Source organism: Anopheles merus, chromosome 2L (genome assembly GCF_017562075.2).
Source record: "Anopheles merus strain MAF chromosome 2L, AmerM5.1, whole genome shotgun sequence".
NCBI lineage: Eukaryota > Metazoa > Arthropoda > Insecta > Diptera > Culicidae > Anopheles > Anopheles merus.
The window spans coordinates 13,430,318-13,454,771 of record NC_054083.1 but is presented as its reverse complement, the minus strand read 5'-3'; the positions used below and the strand labels follow the sequence as shown (position 1 = coordinate 13,454,771).

General features: G+C 41.9%; 1 protein-coding gene across 4 annotated transcripts in view; it reads right to left on the bottom strand.

The window, feature by feature from the left end:
• LOC121593494 overlaps window positions 1-24,454 on the bottom strand; it is a 64,944-nt gene that overhangs the window by 2,515 nt on the left and 37,975 nt on the right. For all 4 annotated transcript variants that reach the window (XM_041915866.1, XM_041915864.1, XM_041915865.1 and 1 more), the window contains 3 exons: window positions 20,621-20,722; window positions 20,182-20,290; window positions 6,688-6,864 (listed from right to left, as the gene is read on the bottom strand). In XM_041915866.1, coding sequence (XP_041771800.1) covers window positions 6,688-6,864; window positions 20,182-20,290; window positions 20,621-20,722 — 388 coding nt within the window. The remainder of the gene's footprint in view (window positions 1-6,687; window positions 6,865-20,181; window positions 20,291-20,620; window positions 20,723-24,454) is intronic.

Here is a 24,454-nt window from a genome sequence, read left to right as displayed (position 1 = left end):
GCTTTATGTAATATGCGTTGTCGTGAAATAATTACGATTTTAGAATGCATAATGGATTTACTAAAAACTTGTTGAGTGTTGAGAGAAAAAGAAGATCAGATTTTATTTTCGTACTGTTGTGAAACAATTATATACAAATATTCTAACAATTGACAGCATTGGTTGTTGATTTTAAGCTAAGTTTTTATACATAAGTGTTGACAAATGGACAGTGAGAATTGATACTACCAACTTGTCCTTAATGTAAAATTTACGCGTTTGTGACGTGTAGAAAATTATTTCATTAGTTCATTTCATTTCCTCAATAAGTATGATTAAGAGTTCTGCATGTCTTGTAAATTTGCCTAAATAGTTTCAACATCTGCAATCATTTCCAACGTATTGGACTGTCAAGGACGCTTATATGTTTGTCCATGAGATTGATCGCTTATTGTGGTCACTTCGAACATACAATAACCTTCGTCCTTAAAATCAATCCCATAAAAATGACATCCGTAGATAACTGGCTGCGTAGTACTGAATTTAGTCTCGAACGTAAATATAGGCCGGCATGTCCGCGTACGCCAAGGAGAAGAAAAAGAACAACTTTCACCCCAGTGCGTAAGCTGTTAGTAGCTCTCTTATTAAGCACTACGGCAAATTATTTGTTTGTTTTCCAAAGTTACGCGCACTGTTACTGAGTCGAAAATCATATTAGATTTTTCTGCTCTACAAAGGTGTCGATTATCTGATTCAAACGGAAAAGTGTCAAACAGAATTGCGGTAAAGAAACTGAAACGAAATCGGTATTATACACTTGTTAGATGCACATTGTGATGCAAATACAACATGTGACAGCTGTTGAAAAACATCTTGCAAGCAGTGAATAATGTATAGAAAATTCTAAAGCTGATTTATTATAGAGTTTTCCAAGTCACTTTCGAATGTGCACATGATTATTCACTGCCCTCGAGATGCTTTTCAACAGCCGTCACACATTCTATTGGCATCAGAATAAAGCTAAAGCTCTTAGATATGATTTTCAACACAACACAAATAACTGTTAAACTCAATCTAGCTTGAGACGTGATGAAAATCATGTAGAAGAACTGAAACATTATTGTGTTGCTCATACAACATTTGACAGCTGTTAAAAAAACATCTCGAAAGCAAAGAAAAGTAAAAACGACATTGGAAATTTACTCGGGAAACCCTGTACAACTACAGATACAGTCTTATCAATACAAAATGCATTTGAATTATATTTTATATTTTAAGCAGCTCTGCCAATAAAACACTATAATCTAAATTCTGTAGCTGCTCTTTAAAAAAAATGTTTTGAAATAAAAGTAAGTAATATCAGTTTTGCTTCCGTTTTTTTGCAAAGCAATAATTTGGTAAAATTCTTAAATTTATAAACAAATATTGTAAATCTTACAATTTTAATCTGCGTAACTTTCAGACGCAACCTCCATGTAATTTTGTATAAATCAATTGAATTCAATATAAAACCTTTTCGATTTTCTTCTACTATAAGTTTGAGCAGTATCGTGCGGTTTCGATAGATGGCGCGATTAGTTATGATAAAGCATGTATTAGCCTGACAATAAAAACGAATGGCTCGTTATAGCTCTTTTCAACACAACAAATCAATGTTAAAAAGATATATTACAACGATGTACGTATCTGCTTTTAACCATTACGAAGTGTTCGTACAATAAATCCGTAGCATTTCTTATAAAATATTGCACATTCATAAAGATGTAGTGATTTATTGAGCCCTTGCTGCACATTCGGTAGCCTTACGATGCTGGGAAACGGGCAGAACAAGCGCCTGATTTAGGGTATGTTGCTTATGGTACAATGGTACATGCTACTACATCTAAAAAGATCCTCTGACAGATAGGCTCGTTAATCTGTACAGCATCTACTGCACCGCATCGAGCATCATCATGTCGATTACCGGGGTATGCATGCTGGTTGACCAAAACCCTTCTAGCAGCAATCTGTGTCGTACAAAATTAATTAAAATAAATGCTTTATAATGATCTTTAGACCATTATTCATTATTATTATTATTATTAATGATCGAACTTGTTAGCGGATCTTTAGACGCCCCGTCAATTCTGAGTAAATTGAACTTTCAGGCCCCCAGTAGAATGTTAAGAACCAGGACATTATTTAACACAGAATTCAGATCGACTAATTTTGGATCTAACGATCCTTTATTAAAAATGATAAGTGCCTATAACTCGCTAGGAAACAATGTCGACTTGAACTCAAACTTAAACAATTTACGGACCTTTTTACATAGCTTAATATGACGCTTCCACAGTTTATGTTGTTTTTAATTTTTATTTGGTTGATTGACAGTTAAACTTGTTATGTTTTTTTATGCGTTTTTGTTAGCACTGTTCTTTAGCATTAACTATAGAAATAAGTATGTTATGTAAGCTTATGCCAGCTGGATAACTTTTGGAATAAATAATAATAATAATAATAATAATAATAATGATTGTAACATAATCAAAAAAAGCTCTACCATAACCGGTACTACCATTGCGACTTCCTGCTCCTATTGCTGCCAGTACAATTACCCCGAATTGTGCTTGTTGGCCGGAGGTAGCGACCACATTTCAGAACAGGGTTATCACGTATAATCTACATATTCATCTCCCCTACTCGCTGTGGTCACCGCCCGGACCCGGGCACTGCAAAACTGCAAACTAGTTCGAGGAACAAAGTTGAATGCAAATTTTGGACAAAAGGCCATCATTTATTATAAAATCTGCACAAGACACATTGCCAGCTCCTTCCAAATCCGATATCATCATCTGGCCATCTCTCGGGTCAAACCCTTAGCCCGCTTTGAGTGCAGTGGGGGGGGGGGGAGATAGGGGTTTCGCATACGGGCAGTGTGACTAGAATGGAAAAGGATTTTGTCCATGTGCATCTACTCGAGTGCTTCTTCATGGTTCATAAAGTCACTCTGTCGAGGTCTCTGAGCTGTTGGCCGGCACTCTCGCTGCTTCCCGTTCGCTGCGGTCGCATGCGGTGGGGTACACAAGTGGGCAAGCTTCAGCTTAGCCTCGTACACTTCCGGGGTTGGTGTCCGATAGTGCAACTGGCGTTCGTCACAAATACCATCACCAGCGGGACAAACCACCACCAACACACTCGACCACACTCGTGAGCGAACGCTGGCCATATTTCATCACAGGACGGCGACGGTCTGATTGTTTCTGGCGGTGGTATCCCAACTTCAAGCAGTGCTGGAGCCATCCGGCCATTGAAGAATGCGAAAAAAATGGTGCGGCAGGATGTTTGCTGGAACCACGAGCCACCATCATGCAAAGTCGATGGAAGAAAGAGCTCAATTTGGTGTTGTGCTGTAGGGTCAAAAATTCATTTTAATAAAAGTAAGGAGCCTTACCCCATGTGCACTACACTCTCAAACGTGCACGCACATACCCGGCGGAAGGACGTGAAGGAAACCCTTAAGTACGAGAGGCTGGCAAAGTGGAGTGGAATATAACCCATACACATGCAAAGATTCTGTTCCATATGCAACATGCTGGCCAAACCCGGAACGGAACAAACACGAAGAAAACCCATCGGCTTGCGATCGTAGCATGATATTTGAAATCGTGTCGAAGAGAAACCTCATCCCGAGCTGCACCGTCTCCTCTTGAGCGATATCGAGGCACCGAGGTTAGGAAGCGGCTTGCTCACGTCAGAAGCATGACCGAGCCAAAATCGAGCCAGAAGTGGCCCACAGTCGGTTGTTCGCCTATTTGGGGGCAATATTTATTTTGATACTTCAAACTTGTACACACATCGTCATGGCAAAGATAGGGGGTGATGTAGCAGTCGGGAAATTTGAATGATATAGAGATGTTTGAAGGGAGCAAGAAGTACGGTCTGGTACTTTCCGTCTGCGCGGTCGTCACCACGGTCAGTAAACAGACAATGGGTGCTACAGCGATGGTGTTAACAGCCACAATGCACAATGATTCATGATGTTTGCTCCACAAAAGAGGGGGAGAAATGGAAAGCTAACCCTCTTTCACCGTGGACGTGTTTAACATTTGTTCCGATGTCCGACCGTTGGTTTATGTTGCCACTTGGTAGAAATATTTCATTCATCGCTAAGGAGAAACAATAAACTCAGACTAGTGTTTGCTTCCTGTACTGTGCAAAGAACGTTTAACAATATTTATTTCATATTTGTTCTACTGGATGTTGTGTTTAGTTTTATCGTAGTCTAAAGTGGTTTAATATTTTAAAACATATTTAGTTTAGTAAACGAAGAAGCAAGCAACATCTCAGGTTTTGTTGTAACAAATTCATATACATATGCTTTATTTTAGCGTTTTAAATTATGTGTCTTTAGGCAAAAAAAAACACATCAAAAGTGAACAACGGGCTCAAGATGAAGCCCAGTTGAAGCACGATACCATCCTCAGCCACGCTTGATACAGGCCCTGCTAGGCCCTGTATATGTTATCCGACAGGACTGCTGTCGCCTTAGAGCTAGCTTCATTTTAAAATGTCAATATCGTTAGTATCTAATTTGGCTGAGTGCTAGCAGCACGTCCCGCACACAAACGGTGTGCCGTGACTAATGGATTGGAAATAAATGATGCATAACGCGTGGAAAGCTGAAGAAGCTTTACGGCGCGTACCGGGCGCCGAGCGTCGATTCCCGTCCATAAATCAATTACAACACCCGGTTCGCATGTGTGTGTGTGTGCACGCTGTATGTCTGAAGGTATACAATTGCATAATTCTGCTGTGCATAAACATTGAACAATTCAGGTAATCTATTGAAAGAGCTTGACTAATGTAATCATGCTCGGGTGCATTGTCGCCTCATTCGCATGTATGACTATGTATTTGCTGCACAAACCATTTTATGGCGTTGCATTCTACTAGTGTTCTGCTTGGTTAATTGATTGTAAGCTTACCAACAAGGGGCTGAAAAGTTGATTTATTAATGAGCGACGGTGTGGTATAATGTTTAAAGTAGATTATATCCCCACCCTGGATAATGATCTATGCGTAAAGTAATTATGTATTATGTTGCTGTGAAGGCAGTCCAGTTAAAATACATAAAAGCGATTATTTATAATTGTAATTTAGTCAGCATAATTAACTTCACAACCGTATGAATTGAATTTTAATTGTGTGCATGGTGAGTATTATTAATTTATATCAAGTCACCGTGAAACGCAGCAATTGATAATTGTTGGTTTATGTATTTTAGTGGCACAATATTACTCATTGAACAAATAGAGTTTCAATAGCGACACAGTAGTTTGTTATCGTTGGTGCTTAGTGCAACAGTGAAGAAATGCATTTACTACTATGTGTACCATATTTTTAATGCTAAAATGTTTAAAATGATTTGGTTGATGTTGGCCTTTATTGTTGTGAATGGCATGCTCTGGGTGACGTCTAGAGGTTATACACGTCGAGCAGAGCTAGACCTTCGACATCAAATGCGATGTACGTGCTATTGATGATCGTCTTATTAATGGTGGGAGTGCTATAGCTCTTCACCATTAAAGTTAAATAATTCAACTCCAATGATGTTAAAGGTCTACACATCATCTACTAGAAGAACCTGTAACGTGATTGTTTAAGATATGAGCGTAATTTTTTGCATAGCGTAATCCCGTGACGGACTCTCGGACTCTTGTTGCATTCGTTAACTCGTTAAATTAACTTCTATGGACTTAAACACATTCAAGTAGCCCGTTGTAGGTTTAAGCCGTTCCCCCCGTAGCATGGTCTGACTATCCGGATGCATGGTACTAAATAAGTTTCAAAAGCTTGTACAGGTCCGCACTGTGCTGTATATATATTGTCGTGATAGTAATACGATAAATCGTCTGGAAAACGATACACTTTATCATTGCTCATCAAAATTAAATTCAATAAATTTTCTGATTGCTGCATTCATCCGCAATGGTGATTTGTATTGTATAATTTCTATAATAGACTTCAGTAACGCACATAAGACATCTAGACGTTACAAAAGCCAAAAGGTTTTGCAATCAGAAATAGAATTGGAAGCGTGAGCCTTGGCATTGTGGAATCAAACTACACAATGTGTTTTACTATATTTATTTATAGATATAAAATAACGATATGCACAGATTCGGTAAGCTTTATTTAGGTTTTTTGATTATAGCGTAATAGGTTATTGGTCTGTGAATAGTAATCCTTTCCACACACACACACACATGTATGCTAATAAAACGGGATAGTGTTTCTAGCATCCAGCACACTACCGGGAATCAGTTTCCAGTGTGTCGACGAGTTGTTTGGCTTCCGGTTGACTTAATCGCCCGTGGTACAGGATAACGAAACAGGTCTCCAATACCTGTTGCCATGACCCGAGACAGGCTTGGCGCTGCTCAGCATATTATAATGCCATTATGTAGTGTTTATCCAATCATACTGCCTGGAAAGCTATTTCGATCAACATCATCGTCTCATCAACAGCTCGCGACGGGTTCCATCAAGAGCCGGTTGACGATGGCCACAAGAAATGGTCGGGAGCAGGGAAACCCCTAGAGACATAAAGAGCAGGGGAGGAGTGGGGGAAGGACGAATGGAGCTTGGATGAAAAACTCATCTCGATGGCAGCACACGACGGTACCACCACAGCAACATTACATTACCCAGCACACTCATACTTACCGGCTTCGGTGGAAACGTTGATGCCCCGGTCGAGGTCATAGTTGATCATGCGGTTGTTGTGGTACCAGAAAATGAATGCCGAGGCTTCCGTGCTTTGCACCACCCGGCATATCAATTTCAGCGTAGAATCAGGTGTCAGATACTTCACTTGTGGTCCAACTATTTCTGCCCGAGCCTCTGTAACGGAAAAGCGAAACAACAAGGAAGAAGATGAGTTGGTTGGAGATGGAGAATGGCTCAAGAAAACAGGTTCTAGTGAATGGAGCACAGCAGCATATCGGAAGCGCTTCGTTGGGTGCTTTTTTTGCACCCTTGTACGTGGAACTGAAGAGATGAAAGCTATAAATTACGAATTGGGAATAATAGCCCCAGGTGGTTGTGTTGTTCGTACACTTTTTTTTAATGTGACGCCCCATTGTGTTAAGGGAAAATTATGTCGGTTTTGTTTGAAATGCAAGGATTTACTTGGAAATGGTAATATTAGCGTGGTCGTATATACAATCCCTCACTCCATCGCCATCTGTAGGCAGGGGACAAGGATCAAAAGCCTCCCTTTTTATTAGGCAGTCGATGTACAGCGCGTTGATTCCTTTCTTTGTCAGGGTTTGTTTTTGAGCCTTCTCTACCGACCTCCCGACGTTTTGTTACAGAAATCTTAATTCACAATCTGCTGCTCCCGTTGTGTTCGGTGCATCATAATGGCACGCGACCTCTCCACCGCGAAAGCGACGCGTAACAAACAACCTTGGGGCTTTGATTATTTCAACCAGTCAACTCTCATTTTGAATGGCTTTTGCAAGCTTGTGAAAACGACAGCAGATTGTGTTGCCGGGTTCGCAAGTCACTCAAGTAGACGCAGTGTTGAGCACAGATAATGCCAGTGCGGCTCAACCGGAATGTCCTCGGCGGCGTCTACCTACACCATCTGGTACACCCGGAAGGCAGCATTAAATGGAGAGAGTAGCAGCAAACGGGGAGGAAAAAAACGGAATGTTATCAATAAACTGATTATGGGACATAAATCCTAATTTTTACTTCTCCGTTTTTCTCGTAGGATTTTCAATTTTTATAGCCATTGCCAGCACAAGGCAACGCTTTTTTGTCCCTTTTCGAAGCTCATCGGCAATCGGTTCGATCAGAATGGTGGGCTTTTGGAAGATTTTCTTCGCTTTCACCCGGCCAGATGCCCAGCGGGGTAATGTCGTACCGATATCGGGGTGTTAAAGGGACGGCAGGGCAAAGTGTAACATCAACGAATGGAAGAATAAGAGCAAAAAGCAATGGTTTGATTTTTGGAAACAAATAGTCCGCCATCATACTGAAGCTCGTTTGTTTTTTGCACACAACAAAAAATGTGTTTCAATAAAAAGAAATGTTCGAGCACGTCTGTCCAAACATTCGTTTGTGTAGGAGTTTTGGGATGGGTAGGTTATCAGCTGCAAGCTTTCAATCAAACGGTGTGAACGGAAAATTCGTTGTTTGAGATCTCTCTCAGGGGTTTGGTTCTTTTTTTTTGTTTCTAGTCTCATTTCCACAAGTACAATAGTGGATAGAAATTTGCTGTAAGGTTAGGTAAGGAAATTAAATAGAACATGATATAATTTAAAATGAGTGAAATCTGGGGATTAAAAATGATATTATACCACATAAAAGCTCAAGCTTTGCCAATGACGCTTACAGTATTTTCCCAAAAACGATCGTTTTCATTAGCAATATTATTCACAATAATCCCTTTATACCTTTGTTTTAATGGCATCTTAACCATCACCATCCAGCTCATCATATCAACGTGAACTGCATGTACGGTACGCGAGCGTGCGATGCATCATTATGCGATTATTTATGTTCACCGGCAAACCGACATATATGCACTCATCAGAAGCGCATCATCAACTCTGGAACTGGTGACTTAACTTTGACCACACATACACACACAAACACACACACACACACACACACACACACACACACACACACACACACACACACACACACACACAGAGAAGCCATTCGCACTTTCCATTCAGGCGCAGCTTCCCATTCAAGCACACAGCACAGCTTCAACAACAATGAGTGGCCCATTAACGTCATTGTGTCTCGGGAGCGATGGAATTGAAATGGCGCAAAAACTGAAAACAAAAAAGACCCTCCGCAGGAGTCACTTCACGGCACAAAAGACGAAAGGACAACACATGCGGGACAATGATAGGGACGATGCCACGGTGACGGTGTTGTGAACCGTGAGACGCAGCCATTTCCTATTATTTTCCTAACCACCCGCCTTTCTTTATGGTGCCGTCTTTTCTATTACGCTTTCCCGTGTTTTTTTTTCCACTACCGCCGCAAGCAGTTGGGGACTGTGTGTAGCATTGGCTCGGTTTGGATATCGTCACTAACGCTCTTATATTTTAGCGCAATTTTAGAGCCAGTAATCTGCACGTGCACGCTGCACGGTGCCACGTAAGCGAAAGCGAAACGAACGAACGAACTTGAAATTTTACAAAATTGCAGTACATAAATTTTAGGTGCATAGCGTCACCACACTAATGAAGAGATGTGAATTTTACAGGATTTGTTTTTTTTGTTAATTTTTCCGCAGAACGGTGTGGATGATAATAAGTCGTGTGCGGTGCTGTTTTTACTTCATTGCTTTACCGCCATGTGCAAATTTCCAGCAATAAATTGAATACTAAATTAGGTGGCACGCTAACCCGTTGTAATGTATGGGTCACACGTAGAAAAGGTTGGTAAATATGATTAGTCTAGTCTTACGCTATAAACTAATCATGCATTGCAAGTTTATTTACCGTAAGAAATCATAAAATAACCACACAGTCCCCCAAAATTAATCGGTTTGTCCGGTAGATGCAGGTGCTAAGTAGAGGCATTCGGGGCCAAATGGTCATGGTATGCACTTGCATTATTGGCTAACAAACACGTATTACACATGTTGTAATACTGACGCGTGTTAAATACGGAGATTCATTAACCTAACCTAACCTAATAACCTAACGTATCTTGAGGTATAAATGAAAAAAAAAATCAAATTAAAGCTTAGAATTCACTCTCAGAATCACCATCTTGGAAACAAACTTGCGATTTTATTTGCATCATAACTGCATTTTATTGCGGTAAATAACTGCAAAATTTTTCTATTTGGACAAAATGGTCCATCCAACCTCAGGGAACAATAGTAAATTCCTCTTGATAGAAGAATTAGTCTGAGGATTTCATGAAGCACTACTGCCGTAGTCGGTCTGGGCTTGCCAAATGCCATTAATGAACTATCAGGCGATAGCGGCTATCAAGGAGTTATTGGTGTACCCAAAACAGGATAGTAAATCCTGTGTATTAAATGGCCGGTCTGTTATGGAGTTGAAACCAGGCCATATATTTTAATTACCCGTTTAAAAATAGTACACGCATATACCATCTAAAAACCAAGAAGCATGTGTATGACGTGAACAATTAACACAATTTTAAAATGTCATGATACCAGCTGTTTGCCTGTCTTCATGTTAAATCAAGTCAACCTGCATTCAATCTGGTTCAATTGGCTGGGACGATTAGACGAATGAAGTTGCGATGCATTTTGCGTCCTTCTTTGGATGTCATGTTTTGATGTACGGACATTTTGACGTTATATCAATGACCATTTTTCTTCATGGAAATTAAGCATTCAGTTTTTTCACATTTGATTTAAGCTCAATTCTTATTTTAAAGTCTACAATAAGATTTATTCGTCACATCGTCAATATCAGCAATATTCAAAAATTTCTGCTTATTGGTTTATGCAATAAGATACACAGCAACATCTTTGCCATGGTAATATTGTTGTTCTATGTTGTTTTATTATTTTAGCTGTTTATTATTCAGTAGAGACCATTGCTTGCAATTCATATTAGCTGTTCATAAGCATACAACTTGCATCGTTAGAACGGACAAAAAGTAAATGCCAGTACGGTATGGTTGAGGGTGTAAGGTTATGCTCGCATTACTGTCCTACTATGTGCAACGTATTTCGGCAAATGAAACTCATGCATCGTTCGTAATAATGTCCAGCTTAATTGCAGTGGCATTTATCGTGCAATGGAATGTAAAAAAGAGAATGTCCCTTTTATTGGCGTTCATTGGAATTTTACGCTGCAATATGTTGATTCGATTTTCGAAAATTTCCTAGTGCATACAGCGCAACATAGCGCAACCGTATGTAAATTAGTATTCTAGGTTTTAATGTATTGTCCAAATTTTTCCGATTCAAAAATGATCTTGTTTGAATTTAATGTGTTTCGTAGAATAAAGAAGAAGATGAAAAGAACATTTATTTCAATTCCATGCCAGCCTTTCATACCTCTGTTTCTGTAGTATAATTGCAGCAAACCTGCCCAAACCTATAGTGAATGTGATTGACTTTTATAGGGAAGCATCGGACAACACACACAATCATCTGCCTGCTGGGACACGTCGGACGCGTTGAAGAAAAATGTTCACCAAGCCATCCAGCCAACAATTGGAAACATTCGCCTTGGGTGGAAAAGTTCAAGCACAGTTAATTAATTTTCCACTCTATCCCAACGCCACCCATGGCCGTTGTGTATGTGTGTTGTGTAACCCTGCAATACACTTACACCACAGAGAGAAAGTGGCAATAAATTGAGGGACTATTTTCTTCGCTCCAAAAGCAATCTGTATCAGCAAGGGAGGTGTGCCTAGGGTTGGGGACAGTCCTCAAATTGGCTCGAAATTGGCCAGAACGGCGGTGACCTTATGCAGTGGTAGTAGTAAAGGGTCATTTTGGAATTGAGGAGTGAGGCTAGATGGTGGAAAGTGAGTATTCATTCATTCACTTGACTACCGCAGGGAATTGATTGCATGTAGGCACTCGCTTTGCCTGGTCCCATATTATGTTTGGGGGTTTTGTTTTATTTTCATTTCACAGCTCACGAACAGTGCTGTGAGACTTTGCTGGACGGGTGAGGATGGGTGTGCTAATTGTTTTCGCCACACTGTTTGACCGGCTCTAAATTGCGTTTCCTATTCACCTTTGCCAGGGCGATGAAGAATGACGATGCTCTTTGTCGGGTGCTGAGTTTGTACATCTATACTCTCCCCAGGTTTCATTCGCTTGATCGTTGTAAAGCAAAAATTAATGAATGTGTTAAAAGCAAACAACAACAATAAAACGAAACGAATGAAAAACGGTCAGAGCTTTTCTAAAGCTTTATTTTTTGCCCGGTGAACGACATCCTATGTATCATCCACTATGGTAAAATCAGAATTTTTGTGGTTGTGACCCACTGGTACGGTGTTTGAACGTTACTCAAATATAGCAATGAATAATGAAAAAGAAAAAAAAGAAAACGATAAAACGCCAGCAAATCTGGTTATCATTAGTATAAGAATACAAAATTAAAGGTATAATTAAGTGCCTCAGCCGTTTCGTTTCGTCTTTGGCAGCAGGCAAATGAGCATGATGAGGATATTATGTTTTGTTGGACGCACCGTTCACCTTCTTCACCTTCCCTCCAAAAATGGTGTGGAAATTTATCGTTTATGAGATTTGTTCTACGAAAATGTACCTTCGTCATCATTGAGAAAAGTAAAAAAAAAAAACATTCTGAGCTGTGTAATGGAAATAGAAAAATATAATTTACTCAAACAGGGTGGCAAGGTTAGGACACTGCACGGTAGCAGTTGGAAATGGGTAAATAATGATAGTCAAAAACAGCTATGACGCAAAGCCATGATTCATTGCTGAGATTGTTCGTGGAGTGAGGTTGAATGTTCGCATACGGTGAACGGTGCGATGGAAAAGTGGACCACTGATAGGCTCAGAGCATAGCAGCTCCATATCGCAACGTTGTTTATGAAATGTCCTTCCTGTGCGTTTGAGGTTTTACAAGTAACGGATGCCAACGGGCAGTATTCTGGAGGGGTGAAGTTTCCCTTTTTTTCGGAATATCATTACAAACAAGGATTATTGTCGTAGCAATTGTTTGGTATTTGTGGCATTGGTTTCTTGAGAAGAAGGAAGAAACATACACTCACTTGGTTTTGGTTGGGTTTGGTTACAGTTGAGCAATGGTTTGGCAGGAATGGACAATTCGCCCGAAGGAGCGTAGTGAAGTTAAGCATGTTTCCCGAAAAATCTACTATATACCCGCAAAAAAATATGGTCGAAAAGCAGTGACAGCAAAACAACTTTCCGGGCAAAGAATGTCTCCATTTATCGTGCTAGACTCATTACCCTCGTGACCAACAGACCACAATTACTTTGTGGTTTTCTCAGTAAAAAGGGCTTAGGCATTCAAGTACCAATCTCGGCAAATGATAAAAGATGAAGTTGATAGTGTGTTTCAATTCATATAGAATGGTTGCTGTGCGTATAAATACATTCAAGACAAAAATATATAAAATAAGTATTTGTCCATAAATTTATAAAAGAGTAGTCAAATCGTTATGTTTAACTTCATTAAATTATTACTTAGCCTTTCTTCTTCTTTGGCACAACAATCGTTGTCGGTCAAGGCCTGCCTGTACCCACTAGTGAAGTGAGCTTGGCTTTCAGTGACTTAATGTTACCATAGCAGGATAGTCAGTCCTATGTATGGGGGCACGGTCTATTCGGGACTTGAACCCATGACAGGCATGTTTTTACGACGTACGAGTTGACGACTGTACCACCAGGCCGGCCCACTTAGCATTTGGGTAATTTTATTTCATATTGAATTACTCATACACGCAGGATTATTTGGTAGGCTTTCTATCTACCATACATAGTTTTTTACGCCAAATATAAGAAGACTCAGAAACAAAATTCTTCCTAGGACCTGGCTTAACATTAAACAGTATTTTTGTTTATTCCCTTTTACCCTTATTGTATTGTATTTGTTCTATGATTTCTTATCCTATCTTTATACATTAAGTTTATGATATGACTTGATAGAAAGTTGTACACGTGAGCTTATAGGAGGACAGAGAGCCTTGCTCTTTCCCATTCCAACGTTTCAATGTACTATCTACTACTATAGCTACTATAGCTACTATCTTTTAATACAATTGAATATTTTTTTGTTTATTCTACCATTTAACCATTTTTAACCATTCATCCCATCAATATGCCTAGCAAAGTCAATGAAGCTTTCATTTTGCTTTGCTACCGTTCAAACAGCCACACCACTTTATTGACCATCCGCTAATAGAATAAGGTCGGAGCTGGCCAAGTGGTTGGCGATTGGATGTGCAAACAATTTGCCATTTACGACAATTACGCCAGCCGTAGCATAATAACATCTTACCGCCGAGACGTAAAGTGGCGGTTTTGGCTTGCAGTTTTAAAAGCATTACTTCTGTGCCATTTCATCACCCATCTCCCGAGTGTCCGGCAGCATTCTGCTAGACAGTTCGACGAAGCATCATCAAGAGTACCCAGCACGAGGCCGTAACATCATCAACCACCACCACTTGCTTCGGCGCACTATGCATGAGGTGGAAAATCTCCGGTGTCCCTTTTTTCGGATTTCCGAGCTGGTAGCGACGGAACTTTTCAAATTACAATATTAAAGTTTGAACAGCACCGAAATGACATTTTCCGTCCCGTTGCGTCGTATCAGCCAGAGCTCGACCGAGATAGAGAGCTTTACTTTTTCACTTGCAGTCTTGGCCGCAAAGCCGCACGCACTCTAGCATTACGATGTAACCCTCCAAAGTGTCCTTTTTAGTAGCGGGAATTGGAGTGGATGATATTCTTAAGAGATTTGTTGTTGGCACTTGTTTTCGAGGATCGATTGTAGAACATGTAGAACTTTTCGGTGTGTTGTTGCTATTTTGCTGTTGTTGGGAATGTTGGTTTCTAAGTGTATTACGAGCTTTGCCATTTGTATGTTTGCAGTCGGCGCAAGTTTAGTTGTGTAAGATTGGATGAAAATTCCCCGAATACTTTAGAACAAAGAATGTCATTATGTATCGCTTGAAGGAATTTGTTCCCAGAATGTGGCAACTGATTGCAATAGGAGTCGTTAAACTAGACACGTTTTGTGGCTTACGGTATAAAACAACTCCTGGTTATTTTATGTGTTAGTTGATGTAAGCATAGCCCAACAGATTTATGTTATTCATATTAATGGTGTTGTGTAAAATCTTATATCAAAATAATACCAACCGGTGCCATTTTGCACAAACATGTGAACAGAATCATTTATGCATTTTTTTTAGCCCAAGTCTACAAACCTGTTAGGCTTTTAACACGCCAATTTGTCCGTAGCTAATGAAGAGCATAAATACATTGCTGTTGCCAATTTTGGTTAAACCCGTTTTGTGTTTCAGTGTTGGGTAAGAGCTTATTAGTTTCGAAAATTGTTTACTGGAACATGCAATCAAAAACCGAACCTAAATTCGGAGAATAACTTTATATTCAGAGTAGAGTTTGCAGGTTTTTAATATGAGGCTAATGATTTAGCTAATATGTGAATTCAAATTATTCTATTCAATGGAATCCATTCGAGTCAGTTATTGGAATCGAAGCTTAATTACAAACAGTTGAAAAATTGCTTCATGTAAAATTTACAGCAACTTTCAATCATCTGTTTGACTGATTTCACCAAAACGAGATGGCTGCTCATTTGCACCTACTAACGATCGGCGCAACAATGTAAAGTTTTTAAATTTGTCTTCAACTTCATCACATCACGCTAATGAATTGCTGAAAGTTACAGGACATAACATACCGTGCAGAGGCGGCAGCTGAAGGAGAACAGCACTGATATGGTGCCAGGGTATTGAAGATAATATAACTCTCGCACAATGAGCTTTCAATTTGAAAAATGAACAAGTGCGAAAACTTGAAGCTGTGAGTAAATTCATGCCACGTGATGACAGTTTTGGATCACTTTTACTCTGTTCGTACGGTACGCGCGCGCGCTTGGTTCATCACTCACTACCGCTGCGTCTACCACGCGCGTCTCGTGCACGGCAGAGCTGGTCGGGGTAGTTAAAATCGGGCTCGGTTCGTTATTTATTTTCTACTTTAAGGAAAGAAATTTTGCTCCATACTTTCCTGTGCGCTTGAGGACAAAAAAAGACCCACAAAAGGATAGCAAAACCTAAAGGAGCGGGAAAAACTTTGCTCGCACCCTCACAAAGTATGTGTGAGTGTTTTACTGTGTTGCCGGCAATGCAATGAGTTCCTTACAAAGAGGTGAAACTTTGCAAACTTGCCTCGTTCGCACAACAAATATGAAGTGCCATCAATCTAACCACCAACCACCTACACACCCACACACACACACACACGGACCTTGCTGGAGCGGCAGACACGAGTGGAGAAAATGTGTGCGCCCAAGTTAACGAAGAAGGAAACAAGGGAAGCGGTTAGCAAAAAAGGGATCCAAATAATCGCCTCCGGTAGTCCACCATCGCCACCACCCTTCGTGGCGTGGGGTGAGTTGGGTATGGGTTGCGTTTCGCTGAAGAAAGCTCTCAAAGTACTATTAATTTCGGCCTCTGCTGGTGCTCACGTTTAACGCAAGTAAGCGTAACTGCACAGCTAGCACCTACTAGCAGACATTCGCCTCGTAGAGCATTCAAATGTAGAGTGATCAAACCTTCTGCAGTTGCTGCTGTACGTTAGATGGAGCGAGCTTGTTGTAAAGAATATATATGTCTGGCAGGGTAAGCATCAAAACAAAGTCGAGCTACTATTTTTTGCCCCCTCTTCAAGCTATTATAAATGGACTTGAACTGGTAGCCGACACAGCCACACCAATGGCAGTCGTTTTCAATTTCACCGCGCAAGTGTTGCAAGTACTGCTGATCCCCATTTATTACCACGCAAAAAACCCAGCGCCCGGCCAAGACTTTGCCCTGGTCGGAGGTAATTACGAAGCTGCTTCACTGCTACGATGCCGCATGCACACTTCTTGTAAACTTTGCCCCACTTGCTGTGAATCTTATTAATTTTTTGTCAAGCAGGAAGCAGCAAAAATCTGTTTCCTGTCTACGATCAGCTTCGGTCTGTGTGTGTCTGTGTGTGTGTGCGTGAGAATATTGCGCTGAGAATTCCAGTGAATTGTCCTTTCCTGATCCCACCCCGGATCGTTACGATAATCTCACCGAAGCGTACTTGCTGGTCTGCCGAAAAACACACACACAACCAACCGGAGCTATACGGGGAAGCGATTACGAGATCGTGCGGACTTCCGATGGCGAAACGTGACCGGACTTGGCAAGCCCACCCAGGATGCCGCTTGCCGTGATTGCCCATTTCTGACTGTTGTTTGCTGGGGTCGTCCAATTTTTGGCGAACAAAAAAAGGAAAAAAGCAAGCCCCGTCTTAATGAGAAATGCAGACAGCATCAGCATCCGATGCAGCCACTTGCGTGTGGATTGCGTTTGAGGGTGAATGGCAAAAGTGGATTTCAGGGGGAAAGGATTTCCAATCGCGCACAATTGTCTTCCGATTGCGGGTATACAATCAGCTCTGCCCTTGCCAACCACCAGCTGCGGATGCGAAACAAGATTGCCCATGCCACCGCCGAGGTGTGTTGGGTAAAACGTTTGATCCTCGGCGTGGTTTAGCGTTCAGGGTGACGCGTTTATGACGCAACCGAACCGCACGGTATAATTTCATTTCTTGTCTGCTGTTTGCTTGCAGACATTTGTTTTTACCAGGCCGTGTCTTGAAAAAGCGATCCGAACAGCGCTTTCCACGACCAGGCAGGTAACACTCGCAAGTTCGTCACAGAGCGTTTATATAAGAAGTGAGCCGGAAGCTCCATCATTCACGGCAAAATCAACATCCGTGTGACAATTTCAGCTTCCGGTTGATGAAAATTAACTGCCACTGCTGCTACTGCTGCTGCGTACCACCACAGGGCTCGTCGTGTCCTCCGTGCGCCAGCGAAAGACGACTCAAACGCTGAATAATACATTTTTCAGCCGCTCGTCATCATTTCAAACGCAACCATTTAATTTCCTGCTGCACTGTACGAACGCCTTACACCGCCTGTACGGTACCCGTCCCGGGATCGAATGTGTGATAAATGGAGGGAAAATGTAAATACCAACAGCCTCCGGCCCCTGGCCAATTGATGGGCATGCTTCCCGGCAGGGAGTCTCCGACCATCGGAGTCGCAGTGACATTTTGTCACGATTTCCCACTTCCCGCAGCCGCGACTGCCAAACCGAATCCGGCTCATCGGTTCTTTATTTGATTCTCTCGCACTCGAGGGGTTTGTACAGTTCACTCGCAGAAGCAGTTCGAAAGGGCAGATAGACGGGGTAGGAGCAGCGCAGTTATGTAATTGAAATCAACAAGCTCCCAAACAACGGTGGCTCAGCGTTTGCCGTTTAACAAGGCCACAACCGTGCCCTCGTGGTTCGGCTCCTGACAGGCTTTTGCCCACTGTAAACGGCAAAAGGATAGCGGTGTGTGCGCCCAACCACACACAGGCGACAGGCGGAAGGATCAACACATTCCGCATGATGTTCGCATGATGTTGCGTGTCTTGGAGCGTACTTATTTTTGTGCTGGTTTTATTATTCTTCCTTTGCTTTTGCGTGTGCGTTAGCAGCAGGATTCTAAAAGTAGTAGCCAAGCGAAAGAAATCAAGATGACGAATCGTGCATTTTGGGCGGAGGGGACGGAGTGACAGAGGTCACCACAAATAAAATGAACATTTTCTTGGAACTGTGCGGTGTGGCAGCCGGCGGTGTGGAATTAGTGGTCGAGGACAGCATTCCGCAAATGGGCAACGATGATGGTCATCAGGTGAGGCGCGGCAAGGCTGGAAGGCTAAAGTTGAAGAAACAAGGGGGAGAAAGAGAGAAAAACCACCCTAACAAACAAACAAACAAATGTGTGGCTCAAGGTTTTTGTAGGGAAATGTTGCCGAACGGCTCTTTTGGGTTGGCTAAAAGAAAAGGACAATCACCAGCACGGGACAGATTTATCGAATTAATCCCCCACCAAGCACAGCGAACGTGCGGGGGTTGGGCGGGCTGTTGTGATGAATTAGACAACTTGCGGCATATTGGGCGCGCTGTGGTCGGGGAGCTTATTATTTGTCCGTCAGACGAAATCACCTCTTCCAGTGAGTGCTGTGCATGATATCTGGCAGGAGTGGATCGGAGTGGCAATTCTTTATTCTATCTACTCTCTTCCTACTCTTTCTAGTCAGTCGGCTAGCATTGAAGCAATGGGGCAGGCTAATAAATTATTTCTCTAAATCAAATGAATGAAATAATTGCAAGACACTTGATAGATATCAAACGCTGGTGGCATTGCGAAATGCGTTTTATCTTCCAGGACACTCATCGTTCACCGGTGTGCGTTAAAACGTGCGTACACAGTCTTGCGTAATTTAACACCGGAACCACTTTCAGGACCAACAGTGTGGGACCCGATTTTTCAAGCAGTTTGCTTCTGCCCGTGCCAACTCGCAAGCCAAAGCAAACTAACTACCCACCTCATCCCGGTGGGGATATTCCGATGTTTTTGCAAGGAATGGCAGAGGAAATATTTGAAATATTCGTACCTTAAGGGGTCGGATGACGACGCGGCGACTGCGCTTGCCGTGGCCTCAGGGGCTGTTTGCGTTTCACATGCGTAACTGGACCGGTGTGGCACAATAAAGAGCATATAAAATTGGCCATTACGGTATTACGTTACACACAGGAGAACAGGAAGAGATCGGGGGGTAGTATGGGAATGACTTCACCCACGTTAAGTGAGGCTGCAACGCAGTCCGCCTGATGATGATGGTGCGGAGTGAAGCAAAATAAAGCAGAGAATTAATGGAACCGCCTTTGCTCGGTAGGTAGATGCCATTTTCACCGAAAGGTGAGTTTACTTGCACACGTGCTCCTCTAGGAAAACGGAAGGTGAAAGGTATTTTAAGCATTATTTACTTTAAAAAAGTATGATCTCTCGTAGCTCGGATGCGTGGGTTGTGGTTGTTTTCAAAAGCCATACTTAAAATGAAACCATTTCGAACAGTCAGACAAATCAGTGGAGCGAGACGGTATTAATACAGCTTTTGCTGTTGTATTACACAGCTCTCATCATCGCCGCATAGTTTGGTATAATTAAATGCAGTGGGTTTTCCCTACCGATCCTGACTACAAACACACACACAATACTGTTGGGGGTCATTTCCGTCGCCAAGCCGGTATGGTAGTTTGCGAAAATGCCCACACTAGGGCACCACCTCCCACTCCATTCGGATGCCTTTTCACGCTGTAACACTCGGTCAAGCTGGCTCTGGCTAATTAGACGAAATGACACTATCGCAATAACGCAAAATGGTAGGCTATGGGTTCTATTTAATCGTCACCCAACGTTTGAAATCATTACGCAATGGGTTGTTTGTTTGCGGTGCACCGCACCAGTTGTCGAGGTTGTCGAGGGCCGGTTCGGTGGTGTGTGTGTGTGCGCCGCTTTTTGCCACCGTGCGATTACTACAACACCCAGCCGTCAACCATCTAATAGCTACTTACCGACCACTTTCAGCTGTAAAAATATTGACGTAGGTGGGTGTGTCGACACCTGACATTCGTACAAGCCGGCGTCACGATCCTGCACGAACTTTATCTGCAGCGTCCAGTCCTGTTAGAGTGTCCGGTTCGGGGACGGGCATACGCGGCAGCACAGCAACGAGACGCAATGGAGAGGGAAAAAACATCAAAACACATGTTAGTGATACGGGAGGCGTACACAGTGGGGGGAACACTTAAGCACAACACAAACCAAGGGCACTTTTATGGGTGACACTAAAGAAGGAAAAAATGAAGCATTTTTGTTCGGTACTCTACCAACCTACAGTAACCACTGGCCAAACGGCAAAGAAATAAACAGGAGCAAACTGGCCAGCAACATGCAACAGCTAACCTACAAGTAACGGCAAAACAATAAACAACACGGGCACAATTGGCAAACCTCTGAATTTTGCAGGTGGGTAGCACTAAATCTTTCATCGCTGCTGTACGTCGTCAAGCCAACGGTGAGTAGATGATAGTCCTTTCGCCGGATCCAAGACACCTACGGTCGCAGGCATGTCCGGAAGGATGGGAAGCACGCACACAAACAAGCATCGGACCGGAAAGGGCGCAGCGCAGAAGTAGAAAAGGAAGAGAAGAGAAGAAATCACATTTATTCACATTGCTATGCAAAAGGGACTTTTTTGTGGTTTTTGTGCTGTGTGCCTGCACGGGCTGCCTTCCGGGAAAATGATAAATGCGTGCCGCGCGTCGCTTTATTACTAAACGATGAACAAAGTTTTACAACGATTTCTTGTACGGTTGAGGTTTTCCACGCGGTTCGGGATGGAAATGGGGATCCCGTTCAAAATAGGTTTGAAAATAGGTGCGGTTTTGCTGAAACCAGCAATCGGTAAGCAATGGCTAACTTGTTTGGTGTGAATATCTAGTTTTTGTCCACAGCGTTACCTTCATGAGTTCGTAAAATATTAACTGAATTTTTGTAACAAACAAGTTGGTAAAGTTTCCAACAGCATTTTTCACTACAATGTTGTACGCGGAGTACAGCAACCAACTATTGCACAACGAGGACTTTTACCCGTACGGTTCCGCACGCAAAACGTTCGCGCAAAAACACAATACGCTAGAAATTTATTACGCACAGGAATGTTATGCACATGCACCGGGCTGCTCGCAGCGTGCGCACTGGGTGGCACGTGCAGCAAAAGGCAGTTTCTAGTTTGGTCGACACAATAGATCACCCACTACAATGATGAGAGACGGGCGATAGGGGCGATAAGCAACACCGGAAACCAGAAGGTTATGCATGAAGATGGCCCTTTTGGCGGTTGTTTTGTTCTGCGGAATAGTCGCCGCCACCGTGCCGTGAAAGGGCTGTTGAAGCTTTTTCATTTCGCTTGCAGTTTACCACGATCTGCTGTTGTTCACGGTAGGTGCCGGGTGAGTTGGCATCCTGCCGTGTGCTTTGCTGTGATACGGTCCCGTCCACAGCACGGTACAACGGTGCAGCGGATGCGAACAAATTGGGAAAAGTTTTGCAATTACACTCGCCGTACAAGTGAAGTGTTTGATGAATGCTCGAATACAGATTCCTGCCGCTTCCGGGAGTGGTTCTGGCAGAGTTGCGCACAAACCCGCAGCTTCCCCGCCTGATGTGTCACCGGTGCAAAGAGGAATCAAGAGTTCGTACTACATCTATCAATAGTGTCAGCACGGGGAGCTACATGACAGACATCATGATGATTTTGGAGCGTTTGGACAATTGGACGAATGACTTTGGGCCATTTTTTCCTCCCGGTTTCATGCTTGCTTGGGACGATTTGGTGAGGATTTGCTAAATTTCATTCAAATACTCGTAAATTGAACTTGTTGTTGTTGTTGTTGTTACGGAACTTTTATCACGATTGCATTGCGGGACCATTGTCTGTCAGTTTCGATATCCTGGCAGGATACTAGTATGCTGTACCGATGTTAACCGTGGTTTGGTCGAACCGTCGAGCTGCAAGCAAAACCGAAACGCTCACTTTCCTTGGTTTGCAAGGCAGAATTCAAACAGCACGAGTTGGGTTGCTGTTTGACAGTTTGGAAGTTTTATTTATTCATTCCATTCGTGCACGGATCACGGATCCGATTGCAGATGATCCGCCGTCCAAGAAGCTGGCTATCCCTTGCAACCGTTCATGGCACGGACATCGCAACGTTGCGTTGTATTATTCTGTTTGAGCGCTTTTGTACTGTTTTGCCAAAATGGAAACGTTTTGATCCAGACAGCATGGTAACGGTTACGAATGAAGTTATCCTCATCTGTGGTGCATACCGCCGATAAGCATCGGTGCATGAGCGGGGCAATTCGAAATTGTCTTTAGGGGGAAATTGCAAAACGTTAACGGATGCAACCTTGAAACGGTTTGTAGTGTGCTGTTCACAGTTGAGCTTTTTACATCGTTGATCACAACTACTGTTTCCTTTTGTTCTGTTGTTTGGTAAATCTGATCTAAAGCTACTTTGTACGACGCTTTAAAATATGTGACCGATTCGTTTATTTCTCAACCAATGAAGGGAGTTTAGTTTTTTCATCTAATTTATGCTCCTTATTCGTCTCTCACTTGCTCAGCGTTTACGGTAGCTGGACCGATGGAAAAAGCTTTGCACTGAAAATGCTACCTGAATAGTAGGTGCTATTAGCATAATAAATAGTACACCGTGTAAGAAACCATCAATCCAAAGAGGCCGGGATTTTCTTCTTGCAGCCGTTTATTTTACGGTCACCGGATAAACATTCTTTACCTGGTCACAGATTTTTGCCCACCGAGCGAACAGTGACGAGCATTTCTTCGCCAGAGCAAAATCTATGGCACTTTAAACATTCATGCCATCGTCTTCCTTTTACCTTCTCAATCAGTAGTTCGGCAAAGGTGGAAAGCGTTTGGCCATGGTGTGCCTTACGGCAGGGCAAGCGTAAATCCTGGTTTATTACACGGGAATAGAGCAGGCGGGAATTAGCATTCCGGTCACGAACTCATGCACGAGGTCCGCGTGTTCGCCATTTTATCAATCGGCTGTCCGGTTTTACTAAACTCCTACCGATCACATTTTCTGTAATGACCCATTTTCGATCATTTGATGGTTGTTTGAGACTCTAGCTAACAGCTACACTGGCTCACTTCAACGTTGTCTGGGACTAAGTTTGTGTGTGTGTGTGTGTGTTTTTTTAGCGTGGGGGATTGGAAAGTTGCTGTTTTTTTCTTACACGGCATAAAACACATCTTCGAATCGGCTTCAACATAACCTACATCTTCTTTCCGGAAATTTTTGTTCGGTTTAAGGTTGGCTGCCGTTTCGAGCTTACGCATTTTGGACTGTTGAACACGTTTTGTGAGATAAATTATTTGGAAGACTGCTTTAAGCGATCATCTAGTTCAAATATTATGCAATGTTTCTTTTTTCCTGCTCAACAAATAATAAATTAATTTTATAAATTCATGTTCATTAGATCATGTTTTGTTCGCTTTTGCTTCATCAAAAGTGGTACGGTTTCATAAAACATTGATACACATTGATGTATAATAGAGTGTACTGACAAAAATATCTTTTCTAGATTTGCAAGGTTTTGAAAGGTTTTGAAATGTGATGTCAGCTTGTCGATTTCAACCATTAAAGTGTTCTAATCAATTGAATGAGAAAAACTATCGCGTGTACATACACCACGATAATACAACAACATTTAATTAATAGTATCGTTTTTGTGGGTAAAATCGATTGCTACATGGCCAAAACAATCATCATTTCATAGAGTTGAAGGATACAATCGATTTTTTATTGCTTAATTTAATATCTCTTGCTTTATTTAAAATGCCGTGTATCATTTTTTCTTTTAAAATTGTACACTCCTCAACCGACATATAGATATTCATATTTGTATACAAGCTGAATTAAAAAAATCTGTATCATCGGCTTATGCAATACATTAACGACAAGTTATACAAGTTGCAGTTTTTCAAGTAATGGGATGTAAATGGAGCACAATTAGCTTCAACATCTGCCCGTTAGAAGGCATCTCATACGAAGCTTTTAATAATTCATTGAGGACCAATATTCTTCAGTACCAAACGATTACTTGATAATTTAAAATTTAATTAGCAAATTCATCGAAAATTCTTATTTAAACGATGTTAAAGCCTATATCTTCATGTTACTGACCCTCATAACTCATTTTATAAGTTTCTTAAGAAATCTTAGGCAATGTTTGTGAAATATTGCACTGACTACACGT